A 25,130-nucleotide genomic window follows, 5' to 3' on the forward strand; every position below is an offset into this window, starting at 1 on the left:
GGCATAGGTGGTCACCACCACCCAATTTGGCAGATCGAGGGACATGCCACGGGCCAGGTTCGGCGGATCCAACCACCAGCCCAGACTGTCCCTGGCATTCTGTGAGAGCGGGAGAATCATCTGATAGTCCTGCAATACTGGTTTCCAACGGGAGAAGAGCGCCCACTGTAAGGTCCTGAGGTGCGCGAAAGCCCAAGGTACAAGGTCGATGGTGGACCCCATCACTCCCAGGAGTTGCAGGTAGTCCCAGGAGGTGGGCTCTGGTAACGCAGAGAACCGTCGTGTGTGATCCCGCAAGGATTGAGCTTTGTCCTGGCGCAGAAAAACTTTGCCCAGTAGGGTGTCGAAAGTTGCCCCCAAAAAAAACCCAAGCGTTGCGAGGGCATGAGGGAGCTCTTGGAGAAGTTCACTACCCATCCCAGGGAATGTAGAAACCGTACTACTCGAGTCACCGCTGAGCGTCCATGATCGAATGACTTCGCCCGGAGGAGCCAATCGTCCAGATAAGGATGAACCAGGATGCCCTCCTTCCGGAGAGCTGCCGCCACAACTACCATGATCTTGGTGAAGGTGTGCAGCGCCGGCGCCAATCCAAACGCGAGAGCCGTGAACTGAAAATGCTGGTCCAGAATTTTGAAACGAAGGAAACTGTGGTGGTCCGGGCGGATGGGAATGTGCAGGTAGGCCTCCGTTAAGTCCAGGGAGGCGAGGAACTCCCCCCGATGCACCGCCGCAATCACTGACCGGAGCGTTTCCATGCGGAACCGAACGACTCGAAGGGATTTGTTGACTTCCTTGAGGACTAGGATAGGCCGGAAGGAACCATCCTTCTTTGGTACAACGAAATAGATGGAATAGTGGCCCGTGCCCACCTCTCCGAAGGGCACGGGCGCAGTAGCGCCTATCTCCCGGAGTCTGTCCAGAGTCAGCTGCACCGCTCCTCTCTTGAGGTCCGAGCCACAGGGGGAAAAGATGAACCTTCCCTGCGGGGGGCGGACAAATTCCAATGCGTAGCCGTGTTTTATGGTATCCAGGACCCACTGGTCCGAGGTGATCCGTGCCCACTCCGCTTAGAAATACGTTAGTCGGTCCCCAATCCTGGGGACAGGGGAGTGGGCGAGACTGGCATCATTGTGAAGACTTGGTATAGGGGTTCCCGGTTCCGGGAGTAGTGAGTGCGGGCCGATGCCCGCGGAAGGCGCGCAACCAGGGCTGCAGGAGAAAAGAAAAAAGCCACGGGGGGGGGGGGGGCCACGCGCACAAAGGCGCCACTGCGGGGGGGCCCGGTCGGCCCGCACTGCCCGCTGTCTGAAAATAGAGGAGGGTGCCGCGGGGGGGCCTTCCTGGCCACACGACCCGCCCCAGACATCTTTCCCTAAATGGCTCAGCAGCCCATGAGGAGCTGTAAAATGGCCGCGGGTGAGGGAGTAAAGAGCGAAGAGGCCGGCTCCACCGGCTTTCGCGGGCACCGGGGGCTGAGCTGTAAAGGAAAAAACTACAAAGGAAAAACAAACTTACCCCTGGCTGCAACGAGAAATAAACAGCAAGGCCGCAGAGAAGAGACAAGGAAGATAAGCCACTCCCCAGAAGTTGAAAGAACTCTGCCTTTTTTTTTTTTTTTTTTTTTAACTTAATACAAACTTGATACAAACTTGATCCACAGAAAAAGACAACAACAAGCCATAATCAAGCAAGAAAGTGAAGGAAAAGGAGGGGAAGCCTGATTCCCCTACTCGCATCTGCTGGAGTCAGAAGATACTGAACTCCTGCAGAGGGGGTAGTAGTATATATGGATACGCCCCCTCAAAGCTTGTGCTGACTCCATCTGCTGGATTGGGGACATAACCCACTGTCTGGACTGATCCAGGTACGTACAGGGAATGGGTAATACATATAAAATTAATAAGAGAAAATATTTTTTTTACTCAGTGCATAATTAAATTCTGGAATTCGCTACCAGAGGTTGTGGTGAAAGCTGTTAGTATAGCTGCATTTAAAAAAGGCTTGGACAAGTTCCTGGAGGAGAAGTCCATTAACAATTAAGGGAGAGCTGCAGAAATCCACTGCTTATTCTTGGGATAAGCAGCTTGGAATCTCATCTACCCCTTGGGATCCTGCTAGGAACTTGTGACCTGGCTTGGTCACTGTTGTAAATAGGATACCGGGCTTGATGGACCCTTTGTCTGACCCAGTATGGCAAGCCTTATGTTCTTATGAGTTTATGCATCAAACTAAAACACAGATGCATGAAGCTGGCGCTATACATTGAAGCCAGATCCATATGAACCTTTAGAAAGTTTGGCTGAACAGTTTTCAAAGTAACAGCCTGGGATAGGCCCTGAAGCAGATGTCAAGCAATCTAGTCTAGAGAGAGTTCATTGCTGGGAATGCATTCATGCACCTGGAACTGAGCTAATCCACTGTTTTTGGGTAAGCATGCGTTCATCCTAGCCCTGGACCCTGTGATCCTGCTCAAACCTTACTATCACACACGGTAAGTACGGCTGTAAATATAAACATCGGGAAACCCTCCCCAAAGTTCCACCAAAGATGTTTACCAGAACATTCCGAAACGAGACAGCTCCCGATCCATTCTGCACCTCAGGGGAGGGAGCAAACGGAAGGAGCAAAACGTTAGGTGTGCCATCGCTGAGCCTCACCAGCTGCACTGCTTAACCATACAACACTGCAACACTGCGCTCCTCCTAAAGGCAGGAGGGTGAGCCTTCCCAGCAGCAGCTGGATCAGAAGGCTCGGTTGAGGATGGCAGACTTTGGGGTCAGGAGAGGGGCGGGAGGATGAGGCCCTCTCTGCTCACTGGCTGCTTACTCACAGTGTGACCTTCTGGCAACAGCACTGCTGCCTGCGTTTGTTTAGAAGATATTTGCATAGGATATCCATCACAGGACACATTCTGTCAGGGGTAGCAGCACGTTTACCAGAGACATCCACCTCCCAGGGTGCAAAAGAGAAGGCGATAAGATTCTCCTTGCTCAGATTTAACCTGTGGGAGGATTTTAGGAACCCTACATGCTTTATAAGCCTGCTTTCTGACCTGGTTTAATGGCATGCTACTAGATGGTTAACTAGGGGATATCTGCATAAAACAGATGTCAGGTTAGCGTTGGCTTGATCCATATCCATTTTCCAAACCGATTTGTGACAAGAACATAGGGTGAGAAAAACCAGAGGCGGTACTCCTCAAGCAGGAGTACAGCCTTGCTAGTCCGATGACCAGAAGCCCAAGCACCAATGCTACCCGTATCTCCCAGCTTGGAAGCCCTAGCACACAATTCTCACCAGCTGGATATGGAAATGGCCCCAATACAGTGTGTGCTCCCATGTGGGAGGTCTATGCACTGGTGCCACAGACTCATTGGAAGTGGTTCTCTCAGACCTGATAGGCACAAGCCATCAGTATTGCATGCAGGTAACCTTGTAAGAGCAGGATTACCAGTCAACTTGTTCACCTCGGGCATGCTCTAGTGAGGACACACAATGGAAGGAAGAGGAAACAGCAATGGGAGCTATGAAGGATGCTCAGATCTCTAACCCCAGATATGCATGCACATACATATACATATATATACATGTATATATACATATATATATACATATATATATATACGTATATATACATATATATATACATATATATATATACATATATATACATATATATATATGACTGCAACCTGGTTAGGTGAGCTTTCTACATATGGGAACACAACAGGAGGGTGAGATACGGCTACGAGGACAACATGGAAATTGCAGGTTCTTATACACATCAGCTCTTTTGAGATAAACCAATTTTCTTAAATTACGTTTTTACTAACCTCGGTATCGGGCCGAAGAGATCGAAGGTAACTTTTGAGATCCCCACGAGTCATCAGTTCCATTATAACCAATGTCGGCTGACCCTGAGACACAACTCCAAGTAGCCGTACCTAGAACAGACAAACGTGAGCGTAAGCAGAACCATTTAAGAAGCAGGAAGATACATGAAGAGTCAAATTCATGGGGCAGGTGGTGGTGCTTATGCTATTTGCATTCATAAGTTGTACTAGGAAACCTCAAGCCCGACAGTAAATCGAAACTCAGATGTCAGGACACACAATTAATATATTGCATATTTCATAGAATTAACTGCCTTCTAAAGAAAAAAACTAATCCCTAGGCCATATAGATCTTGTGACCTTTATCAGCCATTCAGGTTCCCGAAACGGAAATCCGTTTCCTCCAAGCACTGACCCGCTAACCTGAGACATCCTGTGCATGCCAGGTTCAAATATTTCCAACCTCCCCCCACCCCAATCCTAAGTGGGTCTGTCTGCAATATTTTCTCTCCCCTTGTCATCAGTTTTATGAACAGGAATTTCTCCCACTTGGCTGCCTTACCACCAAGAACGGACAAAAAGGACACATTTAATTTTGCAAATAAATTTCAAGAGGAACATTACCACTTTTTTTTTTTTTTTTGCAATTTAATGCTAATTCTTTGAGTTCAGAGCTGATATCGGGGTACCAGAGCACCTCAAATTTGGCAGCTACTGCTGGCCTGGGCTGAGAGATGCCACAGCTGTGGCTGTAAGGGAGACTGGAGGAAGAGAAGAGAAAGAGACAGCATAGGAAGGAAGAGTCTGGAGCAAATTAAAAGCATCCCCCCCCCCCCCCTCCACAAAACTAGATAAAATTGTAAAGAAAAACATGTTTCTCTCTCTGGCTCCTAAAATTTGTGTCTGGTGCCCAAGTTTTCTAAATATTTTTCCATCCCTGGATATCAGGAGATATTTTCATGAAAAAAACCCAAACATTGATAAGAAACTAAAAGTGCATTCTTGCTGCAATGCGATGCTAAATAAGGTGCTTCTAATGAGCTTGGGGCATTTAAAACACATGACAAGGGCTCTTTTACAAGTATTTTACAAGGGCAACGCCCACAAATTTGCACCCTTTTCACTTTCTGTGCAAAAAATGTATTTTAAAGCCCACGCATCTCTCAACGTACCACATGATGACAATTAAACTCCTTCATCACAGAGGCCTCGTTCAGGAACTCAATTCTCTCTCGCATGCTCGCCGACTCGTTGACCGTTTTGATGGCTACCCTGGTTTCAGGCTCATCCTTCACCACGCCCTTGGCGATACCCTCGTACACCATGCCGAAGGAGCCCTGGCCCAATTCGTGAGACATGGTGATCTTCTCTCGGGGTACCTCCCACTCGTCCGGCACATACACTGCAAAATGGATGCACAGAAATCGCGTAAATAAGTAGATCTTGTGCACTCTGACACCCCCAGACCAGCATCAGTAATGCCCCGTTTATTCCAGAGAAGGAAATAACCAGCAGGAGAATGGTACCAGCACTGTGAGACTAGGACTGCCTCTTATAACGCCACTTTTATCCATTTCCTATTATAGATGTGCTAAATTGGTTATGGAGTGAACCGGATTCTTTGTAGGGTCTAACACCCCGACCCATCAGAGAATATGATGACAGTGCGGCGGCGTTCATGTGCTTCACAGAAGGGATGCATGGGGGAGAGGTGTGCGTCTGAACCCCATCACAGGCGGATAAAGAACTGTAAAGGCCCAAGTTATTTCCCTGTTGCGTAAAACTCTTCGTGAGTTTGAGGCTGCATGGGGGCCTCACTGTTCACATATCCTAGTCTTAAACGCCTAAGTTTCTTCTAGTGCTGCCCTAACAAATTCCCTTTCTGCCAGATAGGAAACCAGGAACGAACAAAACCATCTCCCGTCCCACTCAGCTTGGCCCTGGGTTGCCCGGCTCCAGCACCTATAATCCTCCCCGTGCTGCTGGGAGCGGAGGGTCCAGTCTAGCTGCTCACACTCCTCAGCCCTCGATGAGCTCTCGGGCCCTTCCCCAGCCCACCCCCCCGGCAGAAGATTCAGAAAGACACCATGATAATCCACGACGACAACTCCACACCGAGTTCAAGTGCCGAATGACAAATGCAGCAACGCCGTTGCTGACTCAGTGCAGCGCCCGGGAACACAGCGAGAGCTCAGACGTACATCACACCTTGGCAAGCACAGCACATAGCAGCTTTATTTCACAAGAATAATTTGAAAAAAAAAAGCAAGCCTGCTGCAGCAATCGAAGGGAATTTCTTACGAGAGGTTTTTTTTTTCCGTTCCTGCGTTTTGCGGGCGGCGAGTGCCTAAGTGTAACAGCGTCGCACTGAACAGGGCCAGGGGCTCCCTTCACACTTCTGTCAGTCCCAACTTGCAAGAGGCAGAGGGGTTCAGGCAAGGAAAGGAAGCTCCCCACAGGGCGTGCAGACTATCGTATCCGCCTACTTTTCATGTGCTTCAAAGTGCATTACATTCAGGTGCTATAAGCGTTTCCCTGTCCCCGAGGGCTCACAATCTTTGGGGGGGGGGGGGTCATTTTTCAAATCGCTTTGGACCACATCGCGACTTTAACATTTAAATGAGGGAAAGGGGCGGGGTAAAAAAAACAAAACACAAAAACAACCTTTTTATGCCGGTACCGCTGCGGGCGATAAAGTTTTACGCATTATTCGGGCGACGCGGGCAACTGCTGCACACTGTCGCCCCCCGCCACCCCTTTTCTGGCGGAAATGATAAATCCTACAGTAAGTTTCTACCCGAGGCAGTGGAGGCTTAAGTGACCTGCACAGGGCCACGTGGAGCCGCAGTGGGATTTGAACCCCGGCTTCCAGCCCGCTACTCCTCCGCTCCAGTTAATAAACACAGGCACCTTACAAAACTCGAGAACGATAAATCAGGAATTTCAGCACAGATCGGCCTACAGCCTGCCCTGCTCCCACTTCTCCTAGCAGGGAAAGATTTTGCTCGAACAGAAACCCCCCTCACAGCATGTTTCTCAGAAGGGACGGACACACAGCACAGAAAACGAGCATCCGGACTTAACGCACCGAAACATCTACACCTAAATTAAAAAAACAAACTAAAAACCTGGTTGTTCCTACAGACCTACCCGTCTCATTCTACCCACCCTGTGACGAATCCCTGAAATTGGTGTAACATATTCAGTAAATAACTTTGCATTATTTGCTATTTTCTCACATGATCTTACACTCCTCATGTATCTTCACTGAATAACTTTGTATTATTTGCTGCTATTTTCCCACAAGATCTGACACTCTTCAGGTCACGTATCTCACTCGTTACCTTTGATCTTTATGTAAATATCATGCTTACCCAGATTTTAATCAGTGTTATTACTCTATGCCATTGATCTTGCAATTTGTTATCCTGTACCTAATTATCTTATAGTTACTGTTCCTTTTTTCATATAAGTTGTTGTTCCATGTAAAGGCTATGCCTAAAAGTTCCAAGTTATTTGTAAACCGATACGATGTGCAAACGGATGTCGGTATATAAAAATTGTAAAATAAATAAACAAGCAATTCAGCAGCAGCAGCAGCAGAAACTAGCCATATGCATAATAACCACTTTCATTTCTGCTAATTCAATTTTTTTTTTTAATATTGTGCCACCCAGAAATGTACTTTCCAATCCCAAAAGCAAGTCTTTACAATTAAAAAAAATAATAATAAAATTTGGTTTTCATTTGTCTTTGCCTCTTCCAGCAATAGCGAAGGCTTTGGAAAGGGACAGCAGGTGCCGCGCCAGCCACGCAGGTTTATAGCGCCTCAGATGGTGGATTCCCCGGGGGCCATCTCCCTCCCTCCAGCCAGAGGTCGTTACCGCCAGGCCTGCCCCACGCACAGGGGAGAACACAGGGGGACACAGAACAGGCTAGGTCTGATGGTGCCCTTGAATTGTAGGGGGTGACGCAAAGGGATGTACAGATTACTAGGGGCACGATATGGGTCACGCACTCTTACAAACGTAAATCAGTGCACTAATCTGTCAGCTTTGACACCCGGCGTTGAAAACCTGGACCTGCGGGGAGGGAGGGAGCTACATTTTGAGGCTGTCTGTGGCATTTTTCTTCTTTCTTAAAATCAAAGAGATTTATTGCTCACACTTCGCTTTGGATTTGGGTGTGTCCTAAACGGGCTGGCAATTTCATGGCCTGAAGCAACTCCTCTACTGGTTTCCTCCTGTTACTAGTACAATGCATTTGTGTAATGCTAGCTAAAGGTCTGAGTGGTGAAGCGGCACAGGCACGGTCTCCACGCCGTGATTTCCACCAACAAACATGTTTCAGCTTTTTCAACATGCTCTGTAATTTTGGAGGTGGGAAAGCCAAATTAGAAGCATTTCCGGATACCTGTCAAACCGCTGAAACATCAAGCAAAGAGGCTTTCACAGTAATATAGCAAATGAGAGCGGATAAAGACCATCCACAGTCTGCCCAGCAATGAATTTAACGTCATAACTGCCACTCCGTACAGGTTACCCCCCCATGCCTTCTGTTAAGGGCAGTAACTGCCGCTCCGTGCAGGTTACCCCCATGCCTTCTGTTAAGGGCAGTAACTGCCGCTCCGTGCAGGTTACCCCCATGCCTTCTGGAAAGGGCAGTAACTGCCGCTCCGTGCAGGTTACCCCCATGCCTTCTGGAAAGATTTGCTAATGCATCTTCAGGGTAACAAAATGCAAAAATAATTTAATTCATAGATGTGGCGGAGCACAAAAAATAAAAGCACATTAAGCATTGTATACATTCTTTATGCACATGGTTTGTCATCTGCTGCATCTCACTGTGCATAAAAACAGGTAGCAATAAGCAATCAATTTCCTCTCTTAAAAAAAGGGAAGTATGGTAAAGATCCTTCTCCCCAAGGATAGCAGAAAAGCAAGCTTCACTGGAACTCTATTGGACACTGGTTGTCCTGGAGCTGCCGTCAGAGTTGGTTTGTCCTTGACAATGTACATGGATACAGAATATATTAGCTCACAGTGATTGGATCTCCGGGCTGTTGGTACTATAAAGCTCATGGCTGCCTGTCTTCTAAGGAATCCCATGGCTTCAGGTCCCCTCGCCCTGATGGGGGAGTTTCTGTGAACGCGGGGTACTGTAGAACGTGAGATGCAAGTTTTATATTGGGATTTGTCCCACTCGTGTATGGAAGAATTTCTGATTGATGCTCTTGGTAGTTTTACTCGATGGTTGAAACTGGTCAGGTGTTTGTTACTTAAAGGTTCTTCTGCCTAGAGATGCCACCGAGATGCATGCCCAGCACCTTGTGACAATGCTGCAAAATGTTTGTAGCCGTGTCTCTTTCTTTATGAGTGGAGGTGTCCTATCTCTGCCTATAGGGAATTTGGTAACAGGTAGGTGTGGAGAGAACCATTGGATCTCTGTCAAGATCAAACTAATAGGATGGTTTCCCTGGCTTAGGAGATTTTCTTAAAAAATAGTATACACATATACTATATATATATATATATATATATATATATGGGCTTATCTGAAACATCCCACCTTCCACCTTCCCCACCAGTCTCTCACTCTCTGCTCCACAGTCCATCCCCTCTACCAGTCCAGCCCTGTCTCCCTCTACCAGTCCAGCCCTGTCTGGACTGGTAGAGGGAGACAGGTAGAGGGACTGGTAGAGGGAAAGTAAAATGTGCAGCCAAGCCGCACATTTTACTTTCAGAAATTAGTGCCTACCCAAAGGTAGGCGTTAATTTCTCTCGGCACCGGGAACGTGCACAGAAAAGCAGTAAAAACTGCTTTTCTGTGCACCCTCCGACTTAATACCATGGCGATATTAAGTCAGAGGTCCCTAAAGTTACAAATAGTTAAAAAATTTAAAAAAAAATGTAAAATAGGCCCACGGCTTGAAAACCGGACGCTCAATTTTGCTGGCGTCCGGTTTCTGAGCCCGTGGCTGTCAGTGGGTTTGAGAACAGAGGCCGGCAAAATTGAGCGTCAGCTGTCAAACCCGTTGACAGCCGCCGCTCCTGTCCAAAAAGAAGCGCTAGGGACACACTAGCGTCCTTAGCGCCTCTTTTTACCGCCGGCCCTAATTTAAATAAATTAATTTACTGAATCGCGCGCTCAGGAGAGTGGCCTGTGCGCTCGCCCACTCTCCTGCGATTTTTACTGTATCGGCCTGTTAGAAAGTGTTTACTGGTCCCTCCGCTTCGCCCCGTTTATCTATCAGAAGTTGAAAATTTGCATTTATTATCTAAGTTTCTGCATCCTCTACAAATTATTCTTGGCATCTGGAAAGAAAAGTTGACGACTGTTAAGGTTGCACTTACTCTCAGCAGCACTAAAGTACTCAGGGTTCACAGATGCATACAGCACTCCATTTCCCAGCCTGTCACTGTTCCTGTTGGGAAGGGAAAAAAAAAGTTGATTAAAAAAAATATATATATATATAAATAAAGAGAAAGAAACAACAAAAGAAATGCCATGGTGGATCAGACTAAGCTCCCTCGAGTTCAGCATCCTGTCTCCTACAGTAGCCAATTCAGGTGACAAGTACCCGACAAATCCCAAAACACCTATTTTTTCTTACTTGCTCACAGGGGGTTATAGCACATGACTTTCCCTAGTCTATCTGGCTGGTAATGTGTTATGGACTTTTCATCCAGGAACTTGTCCAAAGCTTTTTAAAAGCCCGCTAAGCTCATCACCTTGATCACATCCTCTGGCAAGAGAGAGAGAACAAAGTACTTTCTATGATCTGTTGTATTTCTGCTGGTTGTTACGTTTCATGGCGTGTCCCCTGTATTATTTGAAAGGGTAAATAACGGTCCTTTATTTACCTGTCCCACCCCACTCATGATTTTATAAGCCTTTGGGATGTCCCCAAGCAGAAGGGCCCAGCCTGCCTAAGCTCCCATCATAGGAGAGCTGTTCCATCTCTTACATTCTCGTTCCCTCCTACTTTTTTTTTTGTTTTTGCTCTGCTATGTCTTTCTTGAGCTGGGACAACCAGAACTGCACACAATACTCAAGATGCAGTCGCACCAGGGCTCGCGGTACAGAGTCAATATGATATTTTCTGTTTTATTCTCCATGCCTTTTTGGATCATTCCTAACCACCGTTGCGCACTGAGCCACACGGATTTCAATGCATTGTCTACAAGGACGCCAAAATCCTTCTCCTGGGTGCTGATTCCCAATATGAAACCTGCATCAAGTACCTGTGGTTGAAATTATTTTTCCCCTATGTGCATCATTTTACACTTTTCCACATTTAATTTCATCTGCCATTCAGATGCCTACTCTCCTAAATCTCAAAAGATCCTTCTGCGGTTCCTCACAATCCATTGCTGTTTTAACAAGTCATTTGCAAATGTTATTACCTCACTCGTTCCCTTTTCCAGATCACTTATGAATATGTTAAACATGTTAAATACGTGGTACTCTGTTTAATCCTTCCTTCTGCCTCCTATCCCATGACTTTTTAATTTCCTGAGGAGTCTCTCATGGAGAACTTTGTCAAATGTCTTCCAAAAATCCAAATACACTATATCAATTGGTTCACATTTATCTTCATATTTATTTACACCTTCAAAAAAAAAAAAATGTAAATTGGCAAGGCAAGACTTCTCTTTGCAAAACCCATATTGACTCTTCCCTATTAAGCCAACTCCATCTATACGGCCAGAAATTTTGTTTATTATTATTATTTACAATAGCTTCTATATTGTTACCTTACATTTAATGGATCACCCCTAGCGCTGTTTTTAAAAATGGGCATTATATCGGCCACTCTTCAGTTGGTATTGTATCTATTTTACAAGAAAGTTTATAGATTACTAGCAACAGGTTTGCAATTTCATGTTCTTTTAGGTCACTGGCATGGATACCATCTGGTCCTGGTGATTTGTTACTTTTTAGTTTGTTAATTTGATCTATTACAACCTCCATTATCACAAAGATTTTTTTTTTTAGTTGCTCGGAATTATCAAAGAATGTTTCCAGTGTGGGTATGTTCTCAACATTTTCCTCAGTAAAGACTGAGGCAAAGAATTCATTCAGTTTTTCTGCTATTTTCTTATCTTCCCTGTGTATCCTTGCTCATCTAGCAATCCAACGGACTTCCTCACAAGCTTTTACACCCATTATTAAACCACACTGATAGTTATTTGGTTTTTCTTTGACCTTTTTTATTGCATGAAATACATTTTATCTGGTCTTCAAAGACACACACAGTTCAATAAACTGTATCTTCACGCTCTCTCCAAGCCCTACTAACCCATGAAGACAACAGAACACAAAGTTGTGAACCTGCACTTAGAAGAAATCACTGTTGTTCGGTCCTTTGGCAGCTACAAAAAGGCTCACGTAACATCAATCTCTGAGCTTCCTTTCCTTCATCTACCCTTCCCATCCCTGGCAATGAGCAACTAATGACATCACTTTCACCTGGAAATTATACTCTCCCTTAGAATAGATGCCAAGTATCTGTGGGGTAGATACAACATTTTTATGGCAAAGACAGGAATACTAGTATTTGATTCATAAGACAGCCTGATGCCATAACTCGTGCTCCAGAATAGGCCTATAGACCATACCAGTTCAACATTACAAATCTGGGCCCCAGAGATGCCAGCAAATTAGGTATTAAGATTCATAAATGATTAAAAAAATCTTTGAAATAGCTGTAAGTCACCATTCAGTCCCAAGAATCTTCCACCTGTCACTTATATGTTTCTGTACAGCACTGCGTATGTCAAGTATCTGTACCAAAGCTGGTGGTGGTAGTAATAGTAGTAGTAGTGGTAGTAGTAATACCTCACTTGCTCTAATTATCTTGCTACACAGTGCTGCCAATACCAAGATTCATAGAAATGTAAGCCAGATTGAAATCAGGATGTGTTTATAAATTCTGTTCATTAACCATCTGTCGTCGAGATTGAAAGAAGCGAGGGAGATGGAGTTGAGGGTGGGGGAAGAGAAATTCAGACATACTGATGCACAAAAGCTGGAGTCCACACCAACCTTGTGCAACACTGCCAACGTCCTCTTTGGATTTGGGAACTATAGAATACAAGAGAGACTTGAACTGTGCTGACAGTCTAGCACAAGACCACATTACAAACATTGATTCCCAGCCAGATATTTGGGAATATCAAATTACACCCCGTTAGCCCTGCTTTCACTTCTCCTCTTTGCAAATGTGGCAATGGACGTTCCTTAAAATAAAAATAAAAAAATGAAAAAAAAAATGGTGGTATGTCGCTCACTCTTCCAAGAAACCAGAACGCTTATGATAGCAAATGATCCAAAGAGCAGCAGAAGATGAGCAGCTGGAAGCATTTCTGTGAAATGCCATGAAGCCTACATACACAGTGCTAGGTTCCACATTAAAAGTTACCACTCAAGAAAAAGGACCTTGGGACAATGCACTGACATTTTTAGCTCGGTGTGCGGCAGCAGTCCAGAAAGCAAACAATGTTAGGAATCATTCAAAAAGGAACAGAAAACAAAACTGAGACCATCATAATACCTCTGTATAAATCTATGATTGCACTTAAGTATTGTGCGCAGTTCTGTATCTTTTTGCTAAAATAGAAAGCACTCAAGAAAACAAGAGACAGAAGGGGAGCGAGAGGGAAAGACTGAGAGAAAGAGAGGTGGGGGAGATGTCTCCAGAGGATTCCCCCCGGATGCCTCCCAAGGAGAATCTGGCCTAGACACTATCCTCCAGAGCTCATCTACTGCCCCCCCCCCCCCAGCTCTACCAGACCCCAAAAGAATCCTGGGAGTGCACTAGCAAGGCTCACTCAGCCTGGAGAAACAGAGGGAAGCCTGGCCCAAGCTCACGCCACTAAGGAAAAAGCTCTCAACTCCTGCTGCCCTAGGAGTCCAGAATCCCTGCTCACGGGAGGGAGGGAACATCAGAAACCGATGCCCTAGGAGTGAAGCTGAACCTCTACCAGGGGAGGCCAGAGGCTGAAACCTGGGAGCTAGGGATCCCACTGCACCAGTCCAGTACTGATGATATCTGCTGGAGACAGAATACTGGCAATTTCCGGGGCTGCACCATCTTACGAATCAATGGTGATGTCATGGAAAAAAAGTGTCCCCTCCATTCAAAAAGGAACAGAAAACAAAACCGAGATTATCATAATGACTCTGTATAAAGCCATGGTGTGATCGCACCTTAAGTACTGCGCACAGTTCTGACTGGCCCAGCTCAAAAAGAGACAGCAGACTAGAAAAGTTAAAGAGGAGGGCAATGAAAATAAAGAGGTGGAAGAAAGTAGGTTAGGGTTCTTCACCTTGAAAAGAGAGACTACTGAGATGGGTTATTTCAGATTTATTAAATCACGAAAGGTGAGGAACACGTTAATAAGCAACCCTCATTTACCCTTTCAAATAGTACTAAGACTAGGGTACATGCCATAAAACTAATTGGTAATAGATTTAAAACAAATTTAAGAGCGGTGAAATTTAAATTTAGTTGTTACTTTCTTTTAGTCCTGCCACACCAGTCCAGACAAGTGGGTTATGTCTCCCTGCCAGCAGATGGAGACAGAGAGAAAAAGATCAACGCTGACGCCACTTGGAAACCGTGCTTAGTTCTGAAGGGATCTAGCTTTCCTGCCTCTCAAGCTTCTTAGGACATCAGAGTCTTCTTGTTGAAATCAGGCTCCTTGGTAACCTTTAGTAATTTTAAAGGAAAGGGCATATTTGAGACCAATACTATCTCCTCTTCTAAGGATAGTGTTTCACTTGTGTCAGAACTGGGCTTTTCTCACTTATGATAGTGAGAAAGTCAGGTGATGTAGGCCATGACCTGGACAGTCATTCTCAAATCTGTTGTACGTCAGCCAGGGAAACCACAACGATCAAGGACTCTTAGTCTGACAATTTCAGAAAACTATCAGCGAGTACGTAGCCCACTCTGAAGGTAGTTACTCTAATCATGACTTTGGTGCATGGATTATCTAATTCCTGTGTTAACGACCATGGAGTGAAGTTTCTTGGCTGCAATAGGTTGTGGTTTTTATTTGGAAACCAAAACAAACAATTGTCTTTGGTTGTCTTAGCTTTAACACAGGATACTGAAGAACTGAAAGCAGCACCAGATCCCATAAGAGGTGTGAAGTTGGCTTTGAGGTTTTTTTTTCTCTGTCTCCATCTGCTGGCAGGAGGGACATAATCCACTTGTCTGGACTGGTCTAGCATGGATAATAAGGAAATATTATTTTAGTCAACACACAATTAAGCTATGGAATTTGTTGCTGGAGAACGCAGTCAAGGCCAGTAACATAGCTAAATTTAAACAAATAGAAAAGTGATTTTCTAGATAATCTTGGTTCAACCTCTCGCCAAGCATTTCTTTTTGCTAGGTAACAACTTTGCCCCATTTCAATGTTCCCCTCTCCCCAAATCACTCATCAACTTTGAAAAATGGAAAAGTCAAGTGTCTCTCTCCACCCCCAAGGACCTACCTCCACACAAATTTTGGTGAAATTAGGTCCAGCCATTTCAACGTAATAAAAGGGGGACATAAACAAATCACAGCACACAGACATTTTACCAACTGATTCATCTCCCTGTTTTACTGAACAGAGAACAGGTCTCATTAACAATTAGGGACTTCTGAGAAAGAGAGAGAAACAGGTCAGGGATCTCATTGGGATCTGCTGGGTACATCAAAGTTACCTGGACTGGCCACTGTCAGAGACCTTTGAACTCAATGGGACCACAGGTCTGATCCAGCATGGCGCACTTCTCATGTTAATTCAAGCTTAGTCTGCGGTGCTGGTTAAGCATACGCCCCCCCTCCCTAAGTGTTTTATGCCCTTGTAGAAGATCGGCAGTTTCTTACCTCCTCTTGTTAACGTAGTACAGTACAATGATAAGGCCTACAATGATGACAAGCACAGTTATGGGGACCGCAATTATCAAGTGAATGAAGTTTTCATACTCTGGAGCTAGAAAAGGAAATGGAAAGAGGCAATTTGTTTATTAACAGCAATACTGTATTTTCTGTTAATGGGCTCAGATCTACTCAACATCGTACACAGCATTAGAAAGCTATGTTACTATAAAATAAACACAGGAGAACTGTAAAATCTGAAAAAATATGTGCTTTAATATTGCAAGAACTAATCCTGAAAAAATCTGCAAAATGCATACAAACACAAATAGATTGTGTGTGTGTGTGTGTGTGTGTAATACACATACATACTGCGACTGGATTAAAATGAATGACGAGAACATAGCCTCAAACAGCATGTAAAATCCATCAGCAACATGCACACATATACCATGGAAAAGCAGAAGATGGGATATATCCAATTCCCCATCTGAAGATTCGTTCATCAAGAGATTAAACACGTTAGGAGTACACGGCAGTGCTGCTGACCCCTGCAAGCCAATGTCCATGCAAAGAGCCATAGGGCAGCCCAGTTGTCCCAGTGTCATGCAGCAGAAGGCATGAGACAAAACTGGGAGGAGGATGCGCTAACCCTACGCAACCTCGCTCATCTTTGTCCTTTTACAACCTGGCTCAAGTATTTCACATAATAAAGACCAGGAACAATAATCCTGCAGCCTAACAAAAGTACTTTGGGAATGTTATAATCACTTCACAATGACCATGTAAAAGCACTGATACATCGTCAGTTTTTAGCCATCTTCTAAACCCCTCTCCCAAATTAATGATCCCCCAAAGATTACAGACTTGAAACGTGTTGGGTCATGCCATGACTGGACATCAGACTCAATCTCTGGTCTCCTTTCTCACCTGCCATTCAAATCTGGTCTAACAGTCTAGTGGCAGGTTGTGAATCATCTGCACAGTGTTTCATCTGCAGTGGGTAACCCTGCCTACCATGTCCACATCATCAAGCACATGCTCAACCAAGCCCTGGCTCACTTTCCAACATCCCACTTCCAGTGCGAAAAACAGGCTTGGGGCCGGGGGGGAGAGAGGGGGCAGTTGAGTCAGGTTAAGCATGGAGATTTATATATTTATCTGTTCAAAGTGATACAGAACCAGAGAGGTAGACAACTGAGCATACAGGATGGATGGATGGATGGATCTGCTATCATCTATTAAGGTACTAAGATCATGGAACAAAACTGTGCATGTAAATATAGATGAAAAATTGGGCTTCTATTATCCAAATAAACAACTTATTTAGTCAGTGCCCATCACCTCTGCTTTTGATCATTTGTACTGTGCTCTGCACGGGCCGCACACATTCATTGAAAAGCTGACAGAAAAAGTACAGATAGAAAAAAACAAAGTTATAAATGAGACCATATGGTGTATCAGTTGTAACTCCTGAAAACAAAATGTAACTGTCCAACAGGGAGGACTGCCAGGCTGAGGGCAGCAACAAGGCAGGCAGAGAACGCGGCCCATTTTTCACTGGATTAATCAGACATTAGTGTCATGTCTTGTTTACAGAACTCGAGCGCAGATAATTGTCAGGCAGGGACCATCTGGAACAGGCCAGTTCATAAAATTAATCTCAGCTTTTAATGAGACCAATTTATACACTGAAAATATGCCTTTTCAACGCGACATTATTCTGCAACTTAACGGTGTACTAAGTGCATCCCAAGCATACGCCCAAAAATTTGTAATTTGTGTACACACACACACACATTATCATCCACATAAACACAGAACATGTTCTGGGGGGGAGTTTGAGCTGAGGCACGGAAATTATTTATGCGTGTACATTTCTATTTTAAAATGTATGCATATAAATGTTCGCGGGGATCTTCCATTATACTCACCAGCAGATATAAATGTGCCTGCCTATACCATGATAAGGTACTAATTTTCAAAGTATACTTACGTTTTGCCTGCACATAGAAAAAGACAGCCTCTGTCCAGGACCCATTTCCTGAGAGTGACGTAGCTTGGATTCTAGCAGAGTAGTTTCCAGGATTCAGGCGGCTTAGCCTGGCCCCTCCGAGCTTTCTGTACTCCTGCCTGGAAACACAATCTCGCAGGTCCTACACACAAAGGAGACATGCAGGCTGCAATTAGGTAGGGAATATTTTGGGCGTCCCAGCACATCACACTCCACTTGCTTCTCACCTGACATAATTTAGGTTCCCGGGCAGTTCTTCATGCAATGTATGCCACCAGAGTGCCTGGGATCCCTCTTAGCATCAAAAAAGCACACTTACAGGTTTTTAAAAGTGTGGGTATGGCTAACCAACATGCACCATCATTTTAAAATTTACCTGTATATACTCATATAGAAATGGGAAATACGGTAAGAAAAAGCAATATTTGAAAAGCTATGTACACTAATGCTCATAGTATGGGGAATAAATTCCCAGATCTAGATGAAGTCATGGAAGGAGGCCTAGAACAGCTAAATGTGAATCGGTTATTTACTCTTTCGGATAATAGAAAGGCTAGGGGGCACTCCATGAAGTTAGCATGGGGCACATTTAAAACTAATCGGAGAAAGTTCTTTTTCACTCAACGCACAATTAAACTCTGGAATTTGTTGCCAGAGGATGTGGTTAGTGCAGTTAGTGTAGCTGGGTTTAAAAAAGGCTTGGAGAAGTTCATTACCTGCTATTACTTGCCAGGTTCTTATGGCCTCCATTGGCCACTGTTGGAAACAGGATGCTGGGCTTGATGGACCCTTGGTCTGACCCAGTATGGCATATTCTTATGCTCTTAATGTTTCCACCATCAGAACAAGGCAAAATTAAGGTGGCCTTCTCACAACCTCTTATTTATAAACTATAGGAGGGGGAAAAGGGCGTTTATAACCGCAAATTAAAGCTACCAGCACATCTCACATGGTTTAATATCCTTGGTGGCATTACCTGACTTTGCTGGATGTTAAGGTGGCACCAGCTCGCAGGCTGCTATATACATGCTCTACCTGTATGTAAAGTTGATTGCTTCACATCCTCCCCCCTTTCCAGTCCCTCCAAATAAAAAATCCTTTTATTTTTCTGTCCCTAGTGGTCAGTTCTTCCCTGCCTGCTGTGCCTGACAACTGTTGGAGAGGCTGCCTGTAAAGCTCCTTTCCTTGCACTCTTGCACTCGTCCACCTGTCTTCAGTGCCCAATACCTATCTTTTCCTACATATCTTTTAGGATTTCTTGCAGTAAAATCAATAAAACTTCACTCTAGTTTTCTTGTTTGTTAAATTTTATCTTTTCAGACTGATAAATACTACAAAGCTTGAAGGGAAGATGGAATAGGAGTACTTATAAAAGTCACCTAACTTCTAAATATACACTTTCATTATTTGCTCACAGATAACAAAAGCACCAGCAAAGTGGATGCCCTCACTTCTTTGTGTGAGGTCTCTCACATTTCTAAGAGGATCTCGTCCAGTTTAGTCATCCGTTCGCATCCACGGTTTTATAAAAATAAAAATGTGCAAACTGTCTAACCCATGAACACCTATGACATCCCCTCCACTTCTTCTCAGTGCTATATCAGCTAAGACCCTCTCTCTCTCTCTTCTCTTTCATATTTCTCCTGCCACGGTGGATGCATTGGTCAATCACATGCCCAGAATCCTTGTGCATATTCACTGCAGATAGACTGAACACCAGGCCTGTAAGTGGTCCTCAAGGACCGGCACTGGGCACGCCAGGTAGATGACCCACACTCACCTCGCTGTTATGCCCGTACTTTATTTCATACATCAATATCAGCCCATTGGGGTGTGGAGGTTCTGTCCACTTCAGGAGAACAGTGTTATCTTCTCCTCCCTCCCAGGTAACAGGCTCAGGAATGTTATTTGCTCCCTCTGTAAGAACAGGGGGGGGGGGAAAAATGCAAGTTAGCTTTATTTTTTATTCCTGTGAATTCAGCACTGGTGAAAGCACCAAGAACACACAATGATAGCTGCATCCTTCACTTTTATTTTCACAAAATGGCAGCATTACCCCAGGTACACTCACAGCTGGACCGAGAGCTGTCACATGGAAACTTGGGTTATTAACGTGTTACAATCACTAGCAGTATAGGCAGGGGCTCGAACTGCTCCCCAGGTTCCAGCAACACACACAAGGCAGGGGCTGAGACAAGAGAAAAATAACCTTAGCCAACCTCTGCAAGCTGCAGCAGCAGCAGCACAACATTAGACCGACTCCTTGGTCAACAGTGCGCACGTATGGCAGCGTGTCGCTGGGGCAGCTGAGTGCCCTGTGAGCTGCACCAGTGGGGCAGGAATGGTTTTTGAGCTAGAATAAGGGAGTGAGAGTTCATGGAGGTCGTACCAGCGGGCATTGTTCTTGCAAAGACAAAGTTGGAGGCGCTGCAGCCGAGTGCCGCCGCCTCATGATTGCAGCTGTGAATGTCGATCCGGTAGAGGGTGAACGGCTGCAGGTTGGAGATGACGGTCCTTTCCCGGTTCTCCACTTTGGTCTCGTAGAAGGGGTACTCCACCTCGCTATCTTCCGGGTCTGAGATATTTGCGAAGTTGTCCACCAAGGTGGTGTTCTTGCTCCGACTCGGGAGGGTGGAGTTTGCGATCCTGAACAAATCCCTACGCTTCCGATCAGGCCTGCAGGGAGGAAACAAAATTGTGGCCATCAGCAGGGCCCTGGAGGTAGCAAAATGTACTGCAACCGGGCACACTAGAGAGAAAAATGAAAAAGAGAAAGGGAAATTGGCTTTAAAGAAAGGAGACAGTCACAGTAAAACTACAAGACGACAGATGGGATTCCCTTAAAAATCTTCAGAGAGGTCTGCAAAGGATTGAACTGGAAACAGCTGGAGCTGTGATCTTAGGTCATCTACAGGTCAAAACCATTAGCCAGCTCAACTGCTTCTGCCACTCCCAGTTTAATAAAGATGCCGCCGCACAGCAACACCGAATACTGTTTGTGTCGAAGAAAAAGTACAAAAACGCAAAATACATAGTTCGAAAGAATGGATGGACCAGGTAGAGGAGGACAGGAGTCTGATGAGAAGATACCAGCAGAGATGCTTGGACCTCTCAGTTCGGGGGGGGGGGGGGGGGGGCCTAGTGTCGTGGAAGCGGGCTGTGCATCTCTCTCATATCCCGTACATGCAATAAGACATGCTGCATACTAGGGGATAAGAGGCCCTAGCATGTTAACCTACACAGGCAGCTCAGCAAAGCCAAGGTACATCTGGACCCCTTCCAGAACGCACGCCACCGCCGCCCAGGAACCATCCCTTCTTTGAATACAATTTAAAAAAGGATATAACTGGAGTTTTTGAGGAATGAACCCCCTCGAAGGCCAGGAAGGTGGTCATTTTCACCTGAAATCACCTAGCACAGAACCTCCTCTCCCATCTCGCCCCCTGAAAAACAAACTTATTCTCTAGTGACACAGATCTCCTGCCGATTAGCCATCTGCAACTAATCAGTTCCACTACCAAACATTTGCTGGGTTTTACAAAAAGACTGAACAGATAAAACACACTGAAGTTTAGAGTCACTGCAAGTGACTCATCTGTCAGTGCATGGATGCAGAGTAAGACTCATCACTATGAGAAAACTAAGCAATAAAAATGTGCCTGAAGGTTTATGAGTGCAGTCTCAAACATCTTTCAAATCTATAAGTGTACCAATCTAAGCATATGCAATAAATGTATTAGGCGTAACTTCATTGCTCATTCTATCTGCATCCAAGACTTCAGTTTTATGTATAAAATAATTTTTTTCAGCAAGTCTAATTAAAGAAACTTCCTGGAGATTCAGTAACTGAAATTTGGTTCTCACACACAGTACCACCAACCTGCTAAAGTGAGTGAGAATCCCCCGTCCTTTCTACCTTTCAATCCAGGGACCACGAGTGACCCCCTCAGGCAAGTGAGCAGAGAGGATAGCTCCCATGGCATCACTACACAGTCCTCATCCCACAGCGAGCGAGGTAAGGCAGCTCATACAGTTACAGCATCCAAAATCTGTCCTCCAATCACCACCGAAAACCTCTGCCCTGAACTCCAAACAATACCAGCCACATACCCTGGGATCCTCCTGCTCTCCTCCACATCTCCACCTGTGCTTTAAAAAAACAGGAGCTTTTCTGTCGGGCCGGTGGCAAGTCTGACCCCAGTGGATTTTCTCTCACTCTGTCCGAGAGTTGTTCAGCTTTAGGTGCAACACATGGGAGAGAATACATGTGCTGCCAACATGGTCCCCTACCAGGTGACAGAAGGGGGCAGGGGGAAGGCTCAGTGAATGCATTACAAAGCACATGCAATGCCAGAATACACCAGAGGAACTATACACGCTTCTCACTCGGGGCCTGGAGGTCCGTGTGCCACAGAAACCCAAAGCAGTGCCCAAGTGGTACAGCCATGTCCTGCATCCAGCTGGCCGAGCAGACCACGCTCACCCGGCGTGCTCTGAGAGGACAAAATATCCCCAACGGCTAAAACTACTATGAGCCAAAAAAAAAAAAAAGGGAGGGGGTGGCCAGATACAAATAAATACAAATAAACCAAGAGCTGTAACGCAATGGAAATCTCCCGACCGTGCCACACCGTCACACGCTGCGACTTGTACAACAATCTTCTACCACCACCACCACTACTGAAGGCTAGAGCCAGAGGTATCAATTACAACAGCGAGCTGACGATTTCAACACATAGTCCTACATAAAGGAGTGGGCATGAGAACACCCTACACGCCCAGAGTCGGCAGCACTCCCAGGCGTCTGTGAAGGATCTTTCTACCAATCTCTGACACCCTGGGAGCGCAGAGACCATCAGAATCACTTCCGTTTGCAGTATAATTTTAATCGACGAGTCACAGTTTACAAAAAATGTCAGCAGTATTTATTAAATTCTTTCTTTTATTAAAACAAACTTTGCCTTCTGTTAACCCTTTTGCACTCTAATTCTTTACGCATGTAATGAAGCCTGTGCTTCTACTGTTTTGTTTTAAAGTGCTGTGGATTAGGCCACTGAGTAAATACAAATACATTCAAATAATAAAAACCTCCTGTAGCAACACAAAAAATTCAGTGGAGGGAAGAAACAGATTCATTCGGTTTGTAGTGATTACGCTAGAACTGTTGGAGGTCTGTATACACCTGGGAATCTAAGACCACCCGGACGAGCATGTTAACCAAAAGGGGCACACCGGGCACGTCACCAACATCGGTCTGCATGACAGACACCAAGCAACTGTGGGTGTGGGGGGGAGGACAGATATCAATAGAATAGTAGGGGGTGCTGCGGGGCAGGAATGAGGTGCATGGCCAAGAGCTGTGCGGGAGCAGGTATCATTCATGGAATAGCAGGGGATGCTGCGGGGCAGGAACGAGGTGCACTGCTCAAGCTGTGGGTGGATAGGTATATCATTAATCGAATGGCAGGGCTTCTGCAGAGTAGGTACGGGGATACGTTGTCAATGACTCAACAGAACTAGTGCCGATCACTACTGAGAATGCCATGGCGGAGCTGTGCAACCCACCTAAAGCCTGCCATAAAATTCACCAAGCTTAGAGAGTCTGACCAGAAGAAGAAAAAGTCAGAGACAGGTCTTGTGTTAAAGGGATTTTCTAGGAATTCCATTCTTGAAAAAAATATAGCAGTGAATATCAGTTTCACGGATCCCTTTACACACATACAACAGAACTACAGTCCAGTTTTATGCAAGGCAACACTGGATTTTTTTAAATTCCTTTTATTTTGGGATCTATTGGTGTTGGTGATATTAGCTACGGAGATTCTCCCATATCCCATTCACTAGTTGCTTGTCTCTGAATCTCGCACGTCCAATGAAGAAAAATGTTAAAAGGGGGGTGGGGGCCAAACATCCTGGTTTTAACACGGATCACCTGTGGATGACACAAGCCTACCAGCCAACGCTTCAGCCGCCGGGAATCTTTCAGGAGATGGGAGAAGCTGGCTAGCCGCCTTCCCCGCCTCTCTCTCACAGAACAAAACACGTCGCGCCTCTTGGCGCACTCTTTTAATCCCTCGCTTTGTGGCAGGGCAAAGCTGTCAGGCAAGTTGAAACATGGGGATGCCCACTCCTAAATTAGAAACTATTTATACAGATTGACGGCAGAAAAGAAGCGTGATTTAGAAAAAAAAAAACAAAAAAACCTAACAAACATCAACCTAAACGAACGTGTCAACTTGTCAGCACGTCATGGTGATCACAGAGCCAACGGGCGTGGCCTTACCTACAGTCACCTTTAAGGATTGCACAAAGATTCGCTCTGCAACGGTCTCTGAAAAATTTAACACAGGGTCCTACATTTACTTCAGAAAAAAAAAAAAGGAGAAGAAAAGGAAAAGAATAAAAAGGGTCAAGCATGTGCAGCCTCAGCAGTGCATGCTGCACAAGAAATTGAGAAGACACAGCATCATCAATCATCCAACAGTGGCTGTCTGGCAGCCAGGTAGCGTGTCCAACAGGAGAAAACATCCGAGGGACTTGGGGGAGAAATAAGCCTGACAGTGGAGTGGAAAGGTAGTCTAGTGGTTAGAGCAGTGGGCTATGAACCAGGAGACCAGGGTTCAAGTCCCACTGTCACTCCTTGTAAGTTTACCCTCCATTGCCTCATCTACAAACTTAGATTGTAAGCCCTCTGTGGATACGGAAATACCTACAGTACCTAATCTACTTTGAAGTGTGGAATATAAAAAAAAAAGTAAAAATGACATGAATTCCATCAAATCCCAAGTAAGGGACAATTTTCTCTGATTCATTTTAAATATGCTACTTGCAATCTTCATGGAGTGCCCCCTAGTCTTTGTATTATCCTTGTCTTGTCCTGAAGGACCTTCTGGATGTTACTGGCAATCAGAGAAATCAATGGTTAGCAAAGAGTAGATTGATCTGTAGCTGCTTGTATACATTAGCAAAATTTCAACCTCTCTGTTTTCTTCTGAGGTCAACCACCAGCATTCCCCAATGATGGTTTTAACAAGGCAGTCCATCAACATATTCTAGATTCCTGAAAGGTAGGTTGCCTGGAGATAGATGATGATGTCCTGCACACAACCAGAGGGCATAAAAACCCATAACTCCCTTCTTGTTTATATAGAACATGGTAGTCCATCTGGATCAATATTCTCTTTCCTGAAAGGTGAAAGAAAGCCCTTAGAGCATAACAGATGGCTCACAGCTCCAAGTGGTTGGTTTGAAGCTAATTTTCCATGAAGAACCACGATACTTATGTCCACACAGAACCAGTGTGCACTCCCTATTCCATGGTGATGGTGGTGGTGGTAGTAGTAGTAGTAGTAGTAGTAGTAGTAGTAGTAGGTGGCATCTTTAGACAGTCAAATAATGTGGA

General features: G+C 45.1%; 1 protein-coding gene across 2 annotated transcripts in view; it reads right to left on the reverse strand.

Annotated features, from left to right (window-relative positions):
* The window catches only part of IGF1R (insulin like growth factor 1 receptor), a 333,492-nt gene that overhangs the window by 25,394 nt on the left and 282,968 nt on the right, over nt 1-25,130 (reverse strand). For both annotated transcript variants that reach the window (XM_029574964.1, XM_029574963.1), the window contains exons 11-17: nt 20,118-20,404; nt 19,509-19,645; nt 17,711-17,870; nt 15,724-15,829; nt 10,190-10,260; nt 5,009-5,238; nt 3,837-3,947 (exon numbers count right to left, since the gene is read on the reverse strand). In XM_029574964.1, the coding sequence (XP_029430824.1) occupies nt 3,837-3,947; nt 5,009-5,238; nt 10,190-10,260; nt 15,724-15,829; nt 17,711-17,870; nt 19,509-19,645; nt 20,118-20,404 (1,102 nt within the window). The remainder of the gene's footprint in view (nt 1-3,836; nt 3,948-5,008; nt 5,239-10,189; nt 10,261-15,723; nt 15,830-17,710; nt 17,871-19,508; nt 19,646-20,117; nt 20,405-25,130) is intronic.

This window comes from Rhinatrema bivittatum, chromosome 13, assembly GCF_901001135.1.
Source record: "Rhinatrema bivittatum chromosome 13, aRhiBiv1.1, whole genome shotgun sequence".
Lineage (NCBI taxonomy): Eukaryota > Metazoa > Chordata > Amphibia > Gymnophiona > Rhinatrematidae > Rhinatrema > Rhinatrema bivittatum.